The 20,398-nt window shown below is 38.6% G+C and overlaps 3 protein-coding genes across 3 annotated transcripts; all 3 read right to left on the bottom strand.

The window, feature by feature from the left end:
• Positions 1-7: 7 nt before the first annotated feature.
• On the bottom strand, positions 8-3,183 carry ttc9c (tetratricopeptide repeat domain 9C). The gene is made up of 4 exons (XM_034138222.1): positions 3,065-3,183; positions 1,550-1,888; positions 1,059-1,241; positions 8-603 (listed from the first exon to the last, which is right to left on the bottom strand). The coding sequence occupies exons 2-4, from the start codon at positions 1,884-1,886 to the stop codon at positions 446-448; spliced, it is 678 nt and encodes a 225-aa protein (XP_033994113.1). The 5' UTR covers positions 1,887-1,888; positions 3,065-3,183; the 3' UTR covers positions 8-445.
• Positions 3,184-4,303: 1,120 nt separating this feature from the next.
• LOC117488830 (high affinity choline transporter 1-like) lies at positions 4,304-10,670 on the bottom strand. The gene is made up of 9 exons (XM_034137967.1): positions 10,626-10,670; positions 8,674-8,937; positions 8,042-8,155; positions 7,347-7,502; positions 6,946-7,094; positions 6,347-6,490; positions 5,851-6,004; positions 5,513-5,730; positions 4,304-4,855 (listed from the first exon to the last, which is right to left on the bottom strand). The coding sequence occupies exons 1-9, from the start codon at positions 10,654-10,656 to the stop codon at positions 4,304-4,306; spliced, it is 1,782 nt and encodes a 593-aa protein (XP_033993858.1). The 5' UTR covers positions 10,657-10,670.
• Positions 10,671-11,419: 749 nt separating this feature from the next.
• On the bottom strand, positions 11,420-19,084 carry LOC117487807 (high-affinity choline transporter 1-like). The gene is made up of 9 exons (XM_034136516.1): positions 19,078-19,084; positions 17,182-17,445; positions 16,586-16,699; positions 15,891-16,046; positions 15,520-15,668; positions 14,921-15,064; positions 14,422-14,575; positions 14,089-14,306; positions 11,420-13,431 (listed from the first exon to the last, which is right to left on the bottom strand). Exons 2-9 carry the CDS (start codon positions 17,363-17,365, stop codon positions 12,880-12,882), a joined length of 1,671 nt encoding a protein of 556 aa, XP_033992407.1. The 5' UTR covers positions 17,366-17,445; positions 19,078-19,084; the 3' UTR covers positions 11,420-12,879.
• Positions 19,085-20,398: the final 1,314 nt, after the last annotated feature.

Raw genomic sequence — 20,398 nt, 5'->3', positions numbered from 1 at the left:
GACATCAGAGCTTCGATGATGTTTATAAAAAAATATTTTACTTGAAATCTGACAAAATCATTATTCACAGCACTGACCAGACAACTGCAATCTTGAAGGCATAATCTGAACTGTTAGTAGTGCATGATGATTCTCACTTTAGTTTTCAGAGGCATATGTGAACAAAATCCAAATTTAAATTCAGCTTTGCCTCCGAGTTGCTAGGAAACTAACTTTTCCTAACTCTCCTTTCTATTTTCAGCAGAGACATCTTCAGTTTCCTCACTGAACATGTTCTAGTACTCAGTATAATCCTTACTTCACTATGCTCAGCTCATTAACACCTAAAGGAGACACAGTAACATCATTCAACATGATTTAACATTCCTCGTTGATTTGTGATCAGTCCAGGTTGAACACAGTCTTTGTCAGTTTGAGCTTCATTGAGAGGTTTTAGCTGGCCGACTCAAACTCCTCCACCGGCTCCGTTAGTTTGGTTTATCCCTTCTCCAGAGCCGCTCTTCAGGCTGGGGGAAAACATGCCTCGGTACATCGCTTTCTCTTTTTGCAACTCTCGATTCAGTTTCTCCTCAACCCTCTGCAGCTGTTTCCTCACATTGGCATCTGAGACAGAAAAATGAAGAAGTTTTATTTTTGAAAAGGCATACTTTTCTTTTATCACACAGGCTTGACTTTTTAATATATTTTTATGAAATATATCCACAAATGTTGCAACAAAGCCAAATGTCCTACAGAGGAAATATCATGCATACACAACCTCACTAACACTTGACCTCCATGCCAAATGTTAGCCTCTTATGGCAAAACTGTGGCTATAAATAGCGAGCTTCCTAAAAGAGCTGCCACATTCTTGCTTTCATTAAAGTGCATTAGAGTGCAATTTGTTTTTTGCCAGTTCTGATTTATGAAGGCGTCACTATTTTATCTTGAAACCTATTACAGGATGTATTAAAAGTTCTAAAAGTGATGTTAATTAGTGATTTTTGTATGTGCAGGTGGACCGATTTGGTCATCTTAAGATAATGTAGATAACCTTGTTGTAAAGTCTCTTTTCTTACCATTAGGCTGCTCCCTGCAGGCCTGGGTGAGGTACTGTTTGGCGGTGTGTGCATCCCCCATCTCCAGAGTGGCTACTCCTGCCCTGTACAGTGCTTTGACATCACCTGGTCGCCACTGCAGCACCCGCAGGCTGTAGTCTCTCACACGAGAATAGTCAACACTCTGTTTCTGCAGCAAACAGGCTGAAAGAGATATATTTATACATATATAATATTGTACACACTAGACTCAGCTGCCAATTTCCCTTCGTCAGGCAGTCAATGAAAAAGCTCTCTCCTAAAGGAAGTTGATTATTTGGAGCATAACTCAATTGAAGAGGGCATTTAAAATTAAAATGACTATTACCTAACCATGAAGATCTAGAGTCTACATGACTGAGTAATATCAAGATTAGTTTTTTAAAGAGCTACTACCTGAATGGAACAGATATATTTAACTACATTTTCCCAGCCCTGGATTTTGCTCAACTCTGATATAAAAGATGATCTACCAGCTAAATTGTTGTAGCAGTCCACTTGTGTATTTCTCAGTGAAGCTTCCTGTTCGGGTTCGAGAGGAGGGATCTCAGGTCCAAACCCTTTTACTGCTGCCATCACATCAGAGTCGAGGCCTCTGAGGACCAGCAGGGCTCGGTGATAACGCCCGATGGCTGAGCGAATGTTCTTCTCCCTGTAGAAAGCATTCCCTTCTGTTTTCATTTGGGCGGCCTCCTCAAGCAAAGTCCAGGTCGGCTTTGCAGGAGTCCGTTTTTGTCGAGATAAGGTTGGTTCTGATGCTGCCGCTGCTTCCTGCACATCCATACTCTCATCCCCCCCTCCAGCCTCCATTTCTGAAATGGACATAGTTGTGATTAATAAGTAAATTGGCAGTCAACTGTTTTTACACATCAAAGTAGATTTACTAATCACAATGAGTAACTTGAAAAAAGTTAATCTGATCCAGAACAATAACGAAATGCATCTACAGAATCAGTTCTACACTGTGAGGTACTCCCATGTAAAATGTTGCATCGGAAAACGTCGTTCACTGTTTTCAGCAATTTACCCAGGCTTAATGGAGAGGGGTGGGGTCGTTGTTAGGGATAAGAAATATAGGATTGTTTTCATGATTTCATGTCTAGAAGTAGATTGTGGTGCATTTAAATGATAGCGATGACAGTGAAAACAAATAAATAGCTTGAAAAGAAGCTGTCTAGCTTGCTATCATGGTAGAGAAGAGGAAATAAATACAGGACTTATGTAAAAAAGACCAGACTCACAATGTTGCTGTTTGTGTTTATTTGGGGGAGCGTTATGATTATGCTTGATTAATGCAGGAAGGCCATTTATCTAGTCTGATTTTCACTAAATACTCCATTAAAAAATATGGAATGCATGTTAACAACATGTAAGTAAGGTATAGTGATTTCAGTATGTTTAAGGCGATCGAAGGCACTGAATTTTACAGTATACTGGACACCATTGACAGAGCTTTAATTCGAAAATCGAAACTATTTTAGCATGGATATTTGTGGAAGTTTCCATGCCTATCGTTGCAACCCATTGTTGTACTAGCGTCATTCCCACGGTGCTAAGCGGCTGTCAACCTGCCTCTCAGGTAGCCTATGTTTCAAACTGAATAATACAATAGTTTCGTAGATATACTTATTGTACTAATTGTTTAATACCTCTGTTAACAGACTTACAGTAGGCTATACTACATGAGATCAGCAGCCCGCGTTAGGGACAGTCAAATGCTGCATTATATTGTAATTACTAACACTTACTAAGCTAACTTTGCTACTTTGTTCCGTTGCTAAGAAACATTAGCTAAAGGGGACATTTGTAACGAACGTTCTTATGTTCCAGCACACCGTTAACGGTTTGTAGCTACAGCTAACGAGCTAGCAAAGTTACCATGCCAACTAAACCTGCTCACACACTAGCTAACGCTCATTCAGTTCAATGCGAGATGTCTGCACATTTAACGGGTTGGTTAATTTAATATTGGTGGAATATTTGCTCACCTTACAACCACTGAGAGGACAATAAACGCACAGCTACTTCTTACAGTTGACAACCATTCTGCTGCTGTAGAGTCGCTTCCTTGTTTTCTTAAGAAGTGGTCAAAACTTCAACTTCTTTAAGCGTTACTGCCACAGCAAGGCCGAAACAGGAATTACCATTACTTACACACTTCAAATATACAGTATTTTAGCTACATTTATTAAATTAGGTGGGAAAAGTACTCTTGTATTTAATCAAAGTAGGACCAGAATATAGTAATGCTCTGTAAGTCCTGCAATCAAAATGTGACTCAAGTAGGCCTACAAGTAGAACATTGTTGGCATCAAATTACAGCCTACCAAAAGTAAAAGTAGCCTACTCATTATGTAGATTGGCCCATTTCAGAATAATATATATCATATGTTTCGATCATAAATATTGAAGCAATATAGTGTTTATCAAAGCTGGTAAAGGTACAGTTAGTTTTAATTATTTTGTATGCTGCGGGGTTTCTGAATGTTACTCCAGGTGTAACTATCGTTTTATTTTAGCCTAAGTGTTGATTATATTTCACATCATTAATCAAAATCTGCAAAGGAATTACTAAAGGTATTAAATACGTGAAGTGGAGCAAAAGTACACCATTTTTATTGTAGTGGGGTAGAAGTACTAAGTAGCAAAACAATTAAATACTCCAGTAAAGTACAAGTCCCTCAAAATTGTCTACAAGTACAGTTCTTGAGTAAATGTACTTAGTTACTTGACATGTGTGATTTCAAAAGTTAAAGTTAGATGTAGATGTTGAACACACCTTACTTGAAAACCTTATGTTAAGTTGAACAATTTTTCAATTTCCATTTACGGATGTATCAATCAGACATAGCCTACTGTAGGTCTTACACCCAATTCATCTTGATTTTTTTGATTAACCACATAGAATGTTTGACATGGGACTCCTATTGATGATAGGTTGCTGGAAGTAACAAAAGACACAATTTACTTACTTTAAACTGATTTCATTATAAGCATCTTTTAAAATCTTTGGTCAAAGCGCCCAATGTAGACTATGGCATAAAAAGGAATGGTATGCGGGGCAAATACTTGTAGGCTACTTCAACAAACACAAGAGATTTACAAGAGTTTAATTATTACACCATTCTGTGACAAAGATGATCATTTTACAAAGATTAAGTCTTTGATGTAAAAGAGACAATATAGCATCATAAAACATTATAGATTTGCATTAAATCGTTTATTTTTCAATCTTGCAGATTTGTGGTCAACATCAACTCAGTCTCTTTCTGAGATTTCTCCTCCTTGTCTGTCTTAGTGGTATCATTAATCGATAGCATTAGTTTCTTCTGTGGTTTGTGGGTTTTCACTTTAAATACGTCCCACCTTTCAGGAATCAGTCCTTTATCGAAGAGCAGTGAAAATAGATAGGAGAACAACAAAGTGGCAAACATGTTGGACAACATGCAGATCGTCTGTACAGGAGAGCGCTGGACATATATGCCGTTTTCAAGAGTGGAACCTGGAAAGTGGAGAACAATGGGTAACCCAAATGACGGCTCGCCGCTCAGCACTCTTAAAAAAAGTCCAACCAGCAAGCCAATAATGGAGCCGTATCCGTTGGAGATATTGAAGAAGAGGACGCAGGTGAGTTGAGGAAACATGAAAATGTAAGTTATGCTAGAGCCCAGGATCCAGAAAACCATGATGCTGTTGTTTAGGAAGGTGAGCGCAGTGCCAGCCAAGCCCACCAACACCACAGTGGCCCGGATCACCCACTGGAGCTCCCTACCCGATGCCTGCAGGGGGAAAAAGCTCAAACTGAAATAAACTAGAAAAGTGCATTCAGGAGGATCACCAGGTCTGGTGTGTCTCTCCTCAAACACAAAGACAAGTTATGACAAAATGTCCCTCCCTGCTGCAAGTTAGGATGGCAGTGAAGATAACAGCCAACAGGGATTGATTCACCTCTTATCCTGCCTTTTTATTTAGTTGATCATAAGAGATCGGGTATGGAAATAATTAGCAAATGCTCCAGTTTAAGTTGAGACCAGGATTTTCTATGAATGTCTGTTTTTGAGCCATGACAATCATAAACAATATTTTACCGACAGATAAGTTAAGGCTTGTTTATAGCCCAGCTAATGCTGGAAATGCCTTTTGATACATTAGTTATTGATCTCTGCGGCCATTACTGGATACTTAGGAAGAGTGAGGAATCAGTAGTCAATGACTGTATAAATCAGTCCTTAAAATAGGTTTTTCAATAACTGTGAATCACTGCAACCACAAGAGGTCTTAGAGCATACAGTCACAAATGAAAGCAAAACATATGAGGCTGATGGGTCAAATAGTATGCAAAACAGATGCATGCACACCGACAACCAAACTCATAATCTCGCCTCCAGTGGAGATAACAACCACAACTCTATTCTTCCCCTCAGGTCTCCTCTTACCTTGGTCCTCAGGATGTTCTTATAGATGTTGGATGAGAAGATGGAGGCGGCTGATAACAGAGCGGAGTCTGTTGATGACATCACGGCAGCAGCTATAGCTCCGATGCCGATGATGGAGATGTAGTTTGGGGTGAGGTGCTGCAGAGCAATGGGCAGAATCTGACCGGCCTCTCCTCGCGCGTATGGGGACGGGGAGCCGTACAAGGTAGAGTTCCAGTCTGACACCAAAAATGTGACATAAATTAGCATAGTCTCTCTATCTTATATTTAGTTATAAATGGGGTTCCTCTATCAACTAGATCAACAGTAGGTGATATGTTTGCTGTTTCTTGCTGTACCTGTTGATGCTGCGACTGCTCCAATAAGACAGGATGGGATTCCCAGAATAATGACTAGGGGTGCCGCAGTGAAGCAAGCTATCCTGGCTGTGGTTGAGGAGGCGGCTGACAGGGTCCTCTGGTGGAAGCTCTGATACCCAAGGTTACCAAAAGTCTCGGAAAACAGAAATAAAACCTGTTTTAACAATACTGTCCTCATTCCCAATACTGTATGTCAGATAAACTGTATTGGTATTACTATAAAGTAATAAAAAGAAAACAATTTTTTGGATAAAAATGTGACTTAGGTCATGCCCACTATGGCAATAATTCATTTACCAGTCTACAAACTGGCCACTTTTAAAACAAATGTTGCCTTTATTTGCATATAATAATCTTGTCTTGTTTCACCTTTAATAATTACAAATGTTGAAAACAATATCTATCTATCCATCATTCATTCTAGTTTTTACGCTTATTCTTTTACTACTGTGACCTGTCAAAATGTATTCCTTACCAATAATAAGAAACTATCAATCCACCTCCACGCTCTGTCTTTATCCACTGAACCAATCCAGGGGGCCTGGTAGGTGAAGTTTAAAGCAGTCTTGGTGATGTCAGTTGAATGAGGACTCATCAGGATAAATGGGACACATAGCCACTACAGAAAAAGAAAATCAGCCACTGATTTAAAAATGTTAAAACGTACATGACTTGATGAAGTAAGCTGGTCTAAAACATGCTTCTTGTCAAAGGTTCTGAAAAGCTGGCATTTATTTCCAGTAGACTAGTTACTGTAATGCATATTGTTTAAATCTGTAAATGGCTCTCATTCCTACATTATTGACATGCTTCCTTTTTACGTTATTACCTTTTTTATTGTACTACCTTTTTATGTTCTTATCTTGTTTTGTCATGAAGGATCTTTGTCTATTTTTTATTTATTTATTGTTTTTGAAACACATTGGGCTTCATTGACTCAAGCCAAATCCCTACAGACTGAGGTATTGCCTCCCTTATATTTCCAGCAACAGACTATTCTGTAACAAACTTTAAGTTTTTTCAGTCGATTTGCCTCATAAAAAGCTGTTGAAGAACTTCAAGCGAAGAACTCACTAAACTGAGGAATATGAGGGTAAGCTGTATGACGTCTGTGTAGGCTACAGAGTAGAGGCCTCCCAGCAGTGTGTAAATGATGGCTACTGCGGCAGAGATCCAAATGCAAACGGTATAGTCCAAATCCAACACCACACTCATTGTTGCACCTATAAAGGTAACACAATTACATACAGGCAGACTCATATGCAAATATAATGCATTCATTATCAGTTATAAGTTACGCTGGTGCATAACACCAGGCTTGTCAGTTTGTTGGTAGCGAGATTAAACCAACATCATAATAATCATTTACTAGAATTCATGTATGTTTTGTCATGGTGCAATAGTCAAATAATTGTAGGAATTACAAATTGTTATTTTTGCAAAATGGGACTTTTAATGTAAACTGTTTGACTTACCCAAACCAATAAGAGTTCCTGTAACCCATAGTATGTCGCATATCAGCAGTACAATGGTCAGAACTCCACTTATTACATTTCCATACTTGATCTGGAACGGGTCCATCATTGTCACATATTTTTTGTCTCTCATCGGCTTGGCAAAGAAAAGTCCACCTTAACGTTGAACCACAAAAGAGAAACAGATCTGTGTCATTTGTTCTTAACTGATTTACCAATGCATTTCAACTGCATTGCAATAGACTCCTAGATTGTGAAACAGCACCACTATCAGGTTGGTCCCCTTCATTGACCGTTTTATATCCAGACTGAAAAACATATTTTTACTCTTGTGTGTTGTAACGTCCTGATGTGGCGGATTGGGATCATAACTATGCGTTGTTCATTTGTGCATTTATTGGACTGAACAGTAATAAGGTCAATGTAGGTTGTTTTCAAATGTGCTTTGAAAATAAATGTGACTTGTATTGATGTAACTTGTTGACATTATTATGTCCTACCAACAATGAAAGCGAGGGCTGATGATTTCCTGAGGTGTCACTTTCGAGACCCCATTTTGTTCTATACATGCTTCCTTGGGCCAAATAATTTAAACATTTCTTCCCACTGTAATGTCGATGACACACAGCTTTTGTATAGCAATATGGTCAATGCGGGTTGACTTCATGTGACTTATTGCCATTTTTATATCTTACCAACAATGAAAGAGAGGGCTACTGCTACTGGTATGACAGCCCAGGCCAGCCCCATGGTTGGAGTGTACACTACCTCTGTCAGCCCGACGATAAAGCCCCCTCCAACAGATGTAGCTGTTTGACACACACACACACACACACACACACACACACACACCACACACACACACACACACACACACACACACACACACACACACACACACACACACACACACACACACACACACACACACACACACACACACACACACACACACACACACACACACATCACCCTCAAGGTTTACAATTACAGTCTTGAGTACCTTCCTTGAGCTCCTCCACTACATTTTGGAAGCCAATATTATACCAATATTTATACTTTTCACTACATACATTTGAGAACTTTAGTTACTTTGCCAATTTAGATTATTGCAAAATATAATTTAACAATTAAATGATAAGGTATAAGTAAATATCTGAATACTTTTTTCACCACTGGTGAGACATAATACTGTGTCCATACTTTATCTTTTTTAAATTGCATGTGAAAATTCATGATCAAATTGATAGATTTTGTTTATTTAAAATGCATCTAGATGTCATCAAACTACTTATTTGAATACTTTATTTGTAACCCCCCCACTTACCTGTCATGGTGAAGATTCCCACCACCAGGCTGATCCCTCTGTTCCCCAGCAGAGTGATCTCTGTAATGTCCGCCTGGCTGCTCTTCTTCAGTCGATTGGACTTCATGGAGGCCCAAATGCCGGTGCCCAGCACCAGCAGGTAGAAGAGCACCATCACCACGAGTCCTGGGATGTTCAGACTCATCGTGCACGACTGACGGACTGAATGAAGAACTGTTGCTCCAACCGACCCCTTCAAACTCACTGACTGTGTGTCCAAACAAGCTGAAATGAATTCCAGTTATAGCAGGGGTGATAAACTCATCTTTATTGGCCACATCAGCTTTATGGCTGTCCTCAACTGGACAGTGGTAACATATCTACTAACATAATCCAGTCTAGGGAAATAATTGCAAACAGACATTCAAGTACAACAATTGTATAATCTATTAAATGTGTGCGACACATAATACTGAACTATGCATAAACACTCACATTTATCTGTTTTTTTCATAATATAAATCCCATGAATTTATGAGATTAAGAAACTCTCATCATAATCTATTTTTGTAAAAACACAAACACAATACACACATTTTATCAAGCATTTTTTAAGCGTTTTAGGTTTCATCTGAATTTGGGGTTTAATATTCTGAAAGTAAAGACTTTGTTTTTATTTAAGACCAGATGAAAACCCCCTTGCGCAGACCCAACTGAACTATCAGTCATTTACAGTCTATGTCTGGCATTACATTTTTGAAAGCGGACAATTGCTGAAGTTTTCATCCTGCATTTACAATCTTAAACAAGTATTCACTGCCTGAATATGCTGATAAAAGTTTCATACTCTGAGAGCCAAGACTGTATGTTTTTAAATCAAACAAAAACCTGAAAATGACCAACACAAGTTTTTGAAATAAATCTATGTTTATTTTGATAAAGCAGTTCACTGTTGAGTTTCTGTTGAGAAAAGAGGGCTGCCTTTAAAATCTTGGACGTTATTGATTTTCTGTGTGGCTAAGGTTGGCATACCTGGCTTCTATTTGGTGTCGATGCGCTGCAGTAAATTGTATTTCTCAGGATCGGCAGCAGCGGTCTCCGCCTGGAGAGCCCAAACCCCCAGGGTGTGCACCCAACGTTGAGGCAAATGTTTGCTAAAGTTCTGTTAATCAAATAATGTGGCTCCATCTTCTTTTCTCTTTGAAGTTTTACTGCAGCTTATTCTTGTTTTTATTTGATCAATCTGATGATTATTTTCTCATGTTACCAACAAATGAAATTAATTTGATATATCTTATGGTTTATTTAATCATTGATGTTTAAAGTCTGCAAAGTAGTGAATATTCAGGATAAAGAACAGTAACAGTGCTTCACAGTTATATGGTAAATACTTTCAATTCAGCACTGCTGACGGACCTTTTCAATTTAAGTTATGTGCATTTGCACAACATGCTTTTTCTTTTATGTCTGTCAAGCACTGCAATATGCTTCCAGCCAAACTAAAAACGTGCAAACACTTGCACTTTTTTTTCCAATATCGCAAAAGAAAAAGAAGATATTAAGCTACCGGTCTTGTCAACAATAATTTGACCCTGATTCTACTGATAAATGTGCTGGTATTTAAATGTTGATCAATGCTTTGTTCTGTCTTTATAATCATTAGTGTGACAGAGACTATGTCATGTTTTTATTGTCTGATGATTGTTATGTGTGTACCTGTCCAGGGACTGCAGATGGAAACACTTTTTTTACATTCATATTTTTCTTGAGCATAGTCTTCTTTAAAGAAAACAAATACAAATCTGATAGAAACCCACTGCTGCCCTTAACTTGAGGTTTGATGTATCACAGATTAATGTTGGCAGACATTAACCAGCAAGCTTAATTCAATTGAGGTTAACTTCAGCTACAAGTTTAAATGAACATAGACGTTGTTATAGCTGTTTCATTACTGTGATATCTCTCTTACTCACCAGTCTGCTGAACGTCCTGCTGTCTATTCATCCACTGACTGACTGTCTGTCTGTCTGTCTTTCCACCTGTCTGTGTCTTTCAGTCTGTCTGTCTCTCTGTAGTCGAGTTAATGATCTAATTTATGTCAGCTTTCATTTTTTTATCGGTTTAACCTCCTTCGTGGAATCCTGCCCTACAGTCTGATAATTCGGTTCATCTGTCTGTCGGTATGTTTCCATCTGTCTTTAGCTATGCTCTTTGCTAGCACGTCTTATAGTGGTGTCCCCCCACAAGCAGATTATTTTTGCTTTTTAATGCCTTTTATGCCTTTAAATGTATTTTTATTATGTGTTTTTAAAAACACATTATGTCGTGACTTTAAAATGCATGTTTTATTAGTTGATGTTTTAAATGGCTTTCTTTTACTGCATTGCAGATCACTTAAAGGTGGGGTAGGTAATTTTGGAGAAACCAGCTCGAGTGCGCTAGAATTTGAAAATACACATCCGGAACAAATCGGCCTCTTCCTTACAGAGCCCCTCCTCCAACACACACGAACGCGCACATGACCAATGAGGGCACGAGATAAGTTTGTGCAAAGCTGACAGGCAGGTAGGCCATCCAGTTATTTTAGCCGGGTCGGCTAAAATGATTGGTCGTGCTTTTTACAGCGCCACGGCTTCCACAGATGACATGTTTTTATGTATTTATTGTCAAAGCATTTCATATATTCATTGCTATCGGGATGTTAAGAGCATTCCATGAAATATAACAAAAAGTGTATCTCGAGCCGGTTTCTCAAACTTACCTACCCCACCTTTAACTCCCTACCTGTGTTTCCTTTAAATCGATGTGTTTTTTGTCTTTATTCTGTGTAAATGTAGATCAATTTGAGCTGCAATTCTTCTCCAAAAGGTGCTATGTAAATAAATAAATGTTTATTATCATTATTATTATTATTAGTATAACTACATGGGCGCATATGTATTCAATGTTGCCATCCGCAATTATTATGCACTCTATTACTGGATAAAAGGTAACACATGCTCACTGTATAGAGAAAATTGTCATTAATTCAGCAACAATAATAAAAAGCTAGCTAAAGTTACATGTTAACTGACCATAGATCATTGGCATAGTTTGCCTGATTTGGATGGAGATCAAAGTCCAGTTGGTATTAACAAGAAAGCTAAAGTTACATGATAACTCAACCTAGATGCTTGGCTGATGGACATGGAAAGAACTGAGGTCTAGCTGGTCACACTCACATGGTCTTAAGTAACCTTTAGCTGGCATTGTTTTTCCTGTCCCAATATCCCCTTTGCATTTGCCATTATCACAAAGGTAAGTAAGTGGTGAAAGTAAACTTACACAGACACAAACAGAAGATTGTCCGATAGTTGGTTGCTGTTTAGTCAGTGATTTATTGAAATTCTTACAACACCAATTTTTGTTTTCTGCCAGCGAGTTGTTAGGTGGTTGCTTTGTGGTCTCTTGCAGTTAGCATCTAAAGCGTGGCTGTATCTGTTAGCGCTTGTTGCAGCCTCTGGTAAGAACTGTGTGCTCTCTCTCTACCTGTTCCCCTTCCTTTCCGGTCACCTATGGCCCTATTTATACACCCTTGTGAAGCTAATCACTGAAGCCAAGTGTTCAAAATAATATTGCATGATAAATCAAAACAAAAAACGGTATTATAATATGCCAACAATAAACATTGCTGTTTCAAAGCACCAGTGCTCTCTCTATGGTCAGATAGTCTTTGTCCATGTCCAACTCCTGTATGGATTTCAGATAATCATTCCCATTGAAAGTGTGTTTAACTGAGTCCGTCATCGATTATTATCCTCCATTTTTTTCAAGACAGTGGAACGTTCAGCAATGGATTTTGCTTGATTCATTTCATTGTATGTCATTTGTATTGTCCTTTGACTTCATTAGCTCTTTCAGTCTAACCATTGACCTAGCTTGTTTGCATTTTAAGAAGCTTGTTTTCTGACAGTCTTCAATGAACAATCCCCAGCCTTTGGCAGTGTGTTAAGTCATTTCTTCATCCTTTTCAGAAAACTTTTGGCCATCTTGTAATGAAATTGACTTGACACCAGACATAAGGACATTATAGTTCACTGTCCCTTTTAGACTCTCTGGCATGATCCTGGAAAAAAAGACGTGTGCCGGCAGCACGGCCTATCATTTTACAATGTTTGGTCTTAAAGTAGAGACAATAGCTAAAGCATCACACAAAACATTATAGATTAGCATTAAATCATTTATTTTTCAACCTTGCAGATTTGTGGTCAACATCAACTCAGTCTCTTTCTGAGATTCCTCCTCCTTGTCTGTCTTAGTGGTATCATTGATCATTAGCATTCGTTTCTTCTGTGGTTTGTGGGTTTTCACTTTAAATACGTCCCACCTTTCAGGAATCAGTCCTTTATCGAAGAGCAGTGAAAATAGATAGGAGAACAACAAAGTGGCAAACATGTTGGACAACATGCAGATCGTCTGTACAGGAGAGCGCTGGACATATATGCCGTTTTCAAGAGTGGAACCTGGAAAGTGGAGAACAATGGGTAACCCAAATGACGGCTCGCCGCTCAGCACTCTTAACAAAAGTCCAACCAGCAAGCCAATAATGGAGCCGTATCCGTTGGAGATATTGAAGAAGAGGACGCAGGTGAGTTGAGGAATCATGAAAATGTAGGTTATGCTAGAGCCCAGGATCCAGAAAACCATGATGCTGTTGTTTAGGAAGGTGAGCGCAGTGCCAGCCAAGCCCACCAACACCACAGTGGCCCGGATCACCCACTGGAGCTCCCTACCCGATGCCTGCAGGGGGAAAAAGCTAAAACTGAAATAAACTAGAAAAGTGCATTCAGGAGGATCACCAGGTCTGGTGTGTCTCTCCTCAAAGACAAGTTATGACAAAATGTCCCTCCCTGCTGCAAGTTAGGATGGCAGTGAAGATGACAGCCAACAGGGATTGATTCACCTCTTATCCTGCCTTTTTATTTAGTTGATCATAAGATATCGGGTATGGAAATAATTAGCAAATGCTCCAGTTTAAGTTGAGACCAGGATTTTCTATGAATGTCTGTTTTTGAGCCATGACAATCATAAACAATATTTTACTGACAGATAAGTTAAGGCTTGTTTATAGCCCAGCTAATGCTGGAAATGCCTTTTGATACATTAGTTATTGATCTCTGCGGCCATTACTGGATACTTAGGAAGAGTGAGGAATCAGTAGTCAATGACTGTATAAATCAGTCCTTAAAATAGGTTTTTCAATAACTGTGAATCACTGCAACCACAAGAGGTCTTAGAGCATACAGTCACAAATGAAAGCAAAAAATATGAGGCTGATGGGTCAAATAGTATGCAAAACAGAAACAGATGCATGCACACCGACAACCAAACTCATAATCTCTCCTCCAGTGGAGATAACAACCACAACTCTATACTTCCCCTCAGGTCTCCTCTTACCTTGGTCCTCAAGATGTTCTTATAGATGTTGGATGAGAAGATGGAGGCGGCTGATAACAGAGCGGAGTCTGTTGATGACATCACGGCAGCAGCTATAGCTCCGATGCCGATGATGGAGATGTAGTTTGGGGTGAGGTGCTGCAGAGCAATGGGCAGAATCTGACCGGCCTCTCCTCGCGCGTATGGGGACGGGGAGCCGTACAAGGTAGAGTTCCAGTCTGACACCAAAAATGTGACATAAATTAGCATAGTCTCTCTCTATCTTATATTTAGTTATAAATGGGGTTCCTCTATCAACTAGATCAACAGTAGGCAATATGTTTTTTGCTGTACCTGTTGATGCTGCGACTGCTCCAATAAGACAGGATGGGATTCCCAGAATAATGACTAGGGGTGCCGCAGTGAAGCAAGCTATCCTGGCTGTGGTTGAGGAGGCGGCTGACAGGGTCCTCTGGTGGAAGCTCTGATACCCAAGGTTACCAAAAGTCTCGGAAAACAGAAATAAAACCTGTTTTAACAATACTGTCCTCATTACCAATACTGTATGTCAGATAAACTGTATTGGTATTACTACTATAAAGTAATAAAAAGAAAACTATTTTTTGGATAAAAATGTGACTTCGGTCATGCCCACTATGGCAATAATTCATTTACCAGTCTACAAACTGGCCACTTTTAAAACAAATGTTGCCTTTATTTGCATATAATAATCTAATCTGGTTTCACCTTTAATAATTACAAATGTTGAAAAAAATATCTATCTATCCATCATTCATTCTAGTTTTTACGCTTATTCTTTTACTACTGTGACCTGTCAAAATGTATTCCTTACCAATAATAAGAAACTATCAATCCACCTCCACGCTATGTCTTTATCCACTGAACCAATCCAGGGGGCCTGGTAGGTGAAGTTTAAAGCAGTCTTGGTGATGTCAGTTGAATGAGGACTCATCAGGATAAATGGGACACATAGCCACTACAGAAAAAGAAAATCAGCCACTGATTTAAAAATGTTAAAACGTACATGACTTGATGAAGTAAGCTGGTCTAAAACATGCTTCTTGTCAAAGGTTCTGAAAAACTGGCATTTATTTCCAGTAGACTAGTTACTGTAATGCATATTGTTTAAATCTGTAAATGGCTCTCATTCCTACATTATTGACATGCTTCCTTTTTACGTTATTACCTTTTTTATTGTACTACCTTTTTATGTTCTTATCTTGTTTTGTCATGAAGGATCTTTGTCTATTTTTTATTTATTTATTGTTTTTTAAACACATTGGGCTTCATTGACTCAAGCCAAATCCCTACAGACTGAGGTATTGCCTCCCTTATATTTCCAGCAACAGACTATTCTGTAACAAACTTTACGTTTTTTCAGTCGATTTGCCTCATAAAAAGCTGTTGAAGAACTTCAAGCGAAGAACTCACTAAACTGAGGAATATGAGGGTAAGCTGTATGACGTCTGTGTAGGCTACAGAGTAGAGGCCTCCCAGCAGTGTGTAAATGATGGCTACTGCGGCAGAGATCCAAATGCAAACGGTATAGTCCAAATCCAACACCACACTCATTGTTGCACCTATAAAAGGTAACACAATTACATACAGGCAGACTCATATGCAAATATAATGCATTCATTATCAGTTATAAGTTACGCTGGTGCATAACACCAGGCTTGTCAGTTTGTTGGTAGCAAGAATTCATGTATGTTTTGTCATGGTGCAATAGTCAAATAATTGTAGGAATTACAAAAAAGTTATTTTTGCAAAATGGGACTTTTAATGTAAACTGTTTGACTTACCTAAACCAATAAGAGTTGTTGTAACCCATAGTATGTCGCATATCAGCAGTACAATGGCCAGAACTCCACTTATTACATTTCCATACTTGATCTGGAACGGGTCAATCATCGTCACATATTTTTTGTCTCTCATCGGCTTGGCAAAGAAAAGTCCACCTTAACGTTGAACCACAAAAGAGAAACAGATCTGTGTCATTTGTTCTTAACTGATTTACCAATGCATTTCAACTGCATTGCAATAGACTCCTAGATTGTGAAACAGCACCACTATCAGGTTGGTCCCCTTCATTGACCGTTTTATATCCAGACTGAAAAACATATTTTTACTCTTGTGTGTTGTAACGTCCTGATGTGGCGGATTGGGATCATAACTATGCGTTGTTCATTTGTGCATTTATTGGACTGAACAGTAATAAGGTCAATGTAGGTTGTTTTCAAATGTGCTTTGAAAATAAATGTGACTTGTATTGATGTAACTTGTTGACATTATTATGTCCTACCAACAATGAAAGCGAGGGCTGATGATTTCCTGAGGTGTCACTTTCGAGACCCCATTTTGTTCTATACATGCTTCCTTGGGCCAAATCATTTAAACATTTCTTCCCACTGTAATGTCGATGACACACAGCTTTTGTATAGCAATATGGTCAATGCGGGTTGACTTCATGTGACTTATTGCCATTTTTATATCTTACCAACAATGAAAGAGAGGGCTACTGCTACTGGTATGACAGCCCAGGCCAGCCCCATGGTTGGAGTGTACACTACCTCTGTCAGCCCGACGATAAAGCCCCCTCCAACAGCTGTAGCTGTTTGACACACACACACACACACACACACACACACACACACACACACACACACACACACACACACACACACACACACACACACACACACACACACACACACACACACACACACACACACACATCACCCTCAAGGTTTACAATTACAGTCTTGAGTACCTTCCTTGAGCTCCTCCACTACATTTTGGAAGCCAATATTATACCAATATTTATACTTTTCACTACATACATTTGAGAACTTTAGTTACTTTGCCAATTTAGATTATTGCAAAATATAATTTAACAATTAAATGATAAGGTATAAGTAAATATCTGAATACTTTTTTCACCACTGGTGAGACATAATACTGTGTCCATACTTTATCTTTTTTAAATTGCATGTGAAAATTCATGATCAAATTGATAGATTTTGTTTATTTAAAATGCATCTAGATGTCATCAAACTACTTATTTGAATACTTTATTTGTAACCCCCCACTTACCTGTCATGGTGAAGATTCCCACCACCAGGCTGATCCCTCTGTTCCCCAGCAGAGTGATCTCTGTAATGTCCGCCTGGCTGCTCTTCTTCAGTCGATTGGACTTCATGGAGGCCCAAATGCCGGTGCCCAGCACCAGCAGGTAGAAGAGCACCATCACCACGAGTCCTGGGATGTTCAGACTCATCGTGCACGACTGACGGACTGAATGAAGAACTGTTGCTCCAACCGACCCCTTCAAACTCACTGACTGTGTGTCCAAACAAGCTGAAATGAATTCCAGTTATAGCAGGGGTGATAAACTCATCTTTATTGGCCACATCAGCTTTATGGCTGTCCTCAACTGGACAGTGGTAACATATCTACTAACATAATCTAGTCTAGGGAAATAATTGCAAACAGACATTCAAGTACAACAATTGTATAATCTATTAAATGTGTGCGACACACAATACTGAACTATGCATAAACACTCACATTTATCTGTTTTTTCATAATATAAATCCCATGAATTTATGAGATTAAGAAACTCTCATCATAATCTATTTTTGTAAAAACACAAACACAATACACACATTTTATCAAGCATTTTTTAAGCGTTTTAGGTTTCATCTGAATTTGGGGTTTAATATTCTGAACTCAACTGAACTATCAGTCATTTACAGTCTATGTCTGGCATTACATTTTTGAAAGCGGACAATTGCTGAAGTTTTCATCCTGCATTTACAAGCTTAAACAAGTATTCACTGCCTGAATATGCTGATAAAAGTTTCATACTCTGAAAGCCAAGACTGTATGTTTTTAAATCAAACAAAAACCTGAAAATGACCAACACAAGTTTTTGAAATAAATCTATGTTTATTTTGATAAAGCAGTTCACTGTTGAGTTTCTGTTGAGAAAAGAGGGCTGCCTTTAAAATCTTAGACGTTATTGATTTTCTGCGTGGCTAAGGTTGGCATACCTGGCTTCTATTTGGTGTCGATGCGCTGCAGTAAATTGTATTTCTCAGGATCGGCAGCAGCGGTCTCCGCCTGGAGAGCCCAAACCCCCAGGGTGTGCACCCAACGTTGAGGCAAATGTTTGCTAAAGTTCTGTTAATCAAATAATGTGGCTCCATCTTCTTTTCTCTTTGAAGTTTTACTGCAGCTTATTCTTGTTTTTATTTGATCAATCTGATGATTATTTTCTCATGTTACCAACAAATGAAATTCATTTGATATATCTTATTGTTTAATCATTGATGTTTAAATTCTGCAAAGTAGTGAATATTCAGGATAAAGAACAGTAACAGTGCTTCACAGTTATATGGTAAATACTTTCAATTCAGCACTGCTGACGGACCTTTTCAATTTAAGTTATGTGCATTTGCACAACATGCTTTTTCTTTTATGTCTGTCAAGCACTGCAATATGCTTCCAGCCAAACTAAAAACGTGCAAACACTTGCACTTTTTTTTCCAATATCGCAAAAGAAAAAGAAGATATTAAGCTACCGGTCTTGTCAACAATAATTTGACCCTGATTCTACTGATAAATGTGCTGGTATTTAAATGTTGATCAATGCTTTGTTCTGTCTTTATAATCATTAGTGTGACAGAGACTATGTCATGTTTTTATTGTCTGATGATTGTTATGTGTGTACCTGTCCAGGGACTGCAGATGGAAACACTTTTTTTACATTCATATTTTTCTTGAGCATAGTCTTCTTTAAAGAAAACAAATACAAATCTGATAGAAACCCACTGCTGCCCTTAACTTGAGGTTTGATGTATCACAGATTAATGTTGGCAGACATTAACCAGCAAGCTTAATTCAATTGAGGTTAACTTCAGCTACAAGTTTAAATGAACATAGACGTTGTTTTAGCTGTTTCATTACTGTGATATCTCTCTTACTCACCAGTCTGCTGAACGTTCTGCTGTCTATTCATCCACTGACTGACTGTCTGTCTGTCTGTCTTTCCACCTGTCTGTGTCTTTCAGTCTGTCTGTCTCTCTGTAGTCGAGTTAATGATCTAATTTATGTCAGCTTTCATTTTTTTATCGGTTTAACCTCCTTCGTGGAATCCTGCCCTACAGTCTGATAATTCGGGTCATCTGTCTGTCGGTGTGTTTCCATCTGTCTTTAGCTATGCTCTTTGCTAGCACGTCTTATAGTGGTGTCCCCCCACAAGCAGATTATTTTTGCTTTTTAATGCCTTTTATGCCTTTAAATGTATTTTTATTATGCGTTTTTAAAAACACATTATGTCGTGACTTTAAAATGCATGTTTTATTAGTTGATGTTTTAAATGGCTTTCTTTTACTGCATTGCAGATCACTTAAAGGTGGGGTAGGTAATTTTGGAGAAACCAGCTCGAGTGCGCTAGAATTTGAAAATACACATCCGGAACAAATCGGCCTCTTCCTTACAGAGCCCCTCCTCCTCCAACACACACGAACGCGCACATGACCAATGAGGGCACGAGATAAGTTTGTGCAAAGCTGACAGGCAGGTAGGCCATCCAGTTATTTTAGCCGGGCCGGCTAAAATGATTGGTCGTGCTTTTTACAGCGCCACGGCTTCCACAGATGACATGTTTTTATGTATTTATTGTCAAAGCATTTCATATATTCATTGCTATCGGGATGTTAAGAGCATTCCATGAAATATAACAAAAAGTGTATCTCGAGCCGGTTTCTCAAACTTACCTACCCCACCTTTAACTCCCTACCTGTGTTTCCTTTAAATCGATGTGTTTTTTGTCTTTATTCTGTGTAAATGTAGATCAATTTGAGCTGCAATTCTTCTCCAAAAGGTGCTATGTAAATAAATAAATGTTTATTATCATCATTATCATTATTATTATAACTACATGGGCGCATATGTATTCAATGTTGCCATCCGCAATTATTATGCACTCTATTACTGGATAAAAGGTAACACATGCTCACTGTATAGAGAAAATTGTCATTAATTCAGCAACAATAATAAAAAGCTAGCTAAAGTTACATGTTAACTGACCATAGATCATTGGCATAGTTTGCCTGATTTGGATGGAGATCAAAGTCCAGTTGGTATTAACAAGAAAGCTAAAGTTACATGATAACTCAACCTAGATGCTTGGCTGATGGACATGGAAAGAACTGAGGTCTAGCTGGTCACACTCACATGGTCTTAAGTAACCTTTAGCTGGCATTGTTTTTCCTGTCCCAATATCCCCTTTGCATTTGCCATTATC

The sequence above is a fragment of the Trematomus bernacchii genome, unplaced genomic scaffold (assembly GCF_902827165.1).
Source record: "Trematomus bernacchii unplaced genomic scaffold, fTreBer1.1, whole genome shotgun sequence".
Lineage (NCBI taxonomy): Eukaryota > Metazoa > Chordata > Actinopteri > Perciformes > Nototheniidae > Trematomus > Trematomus bernacchii.
This window is presented reverse-complemented; position numbering and strand designations above follow the sequence as displayed.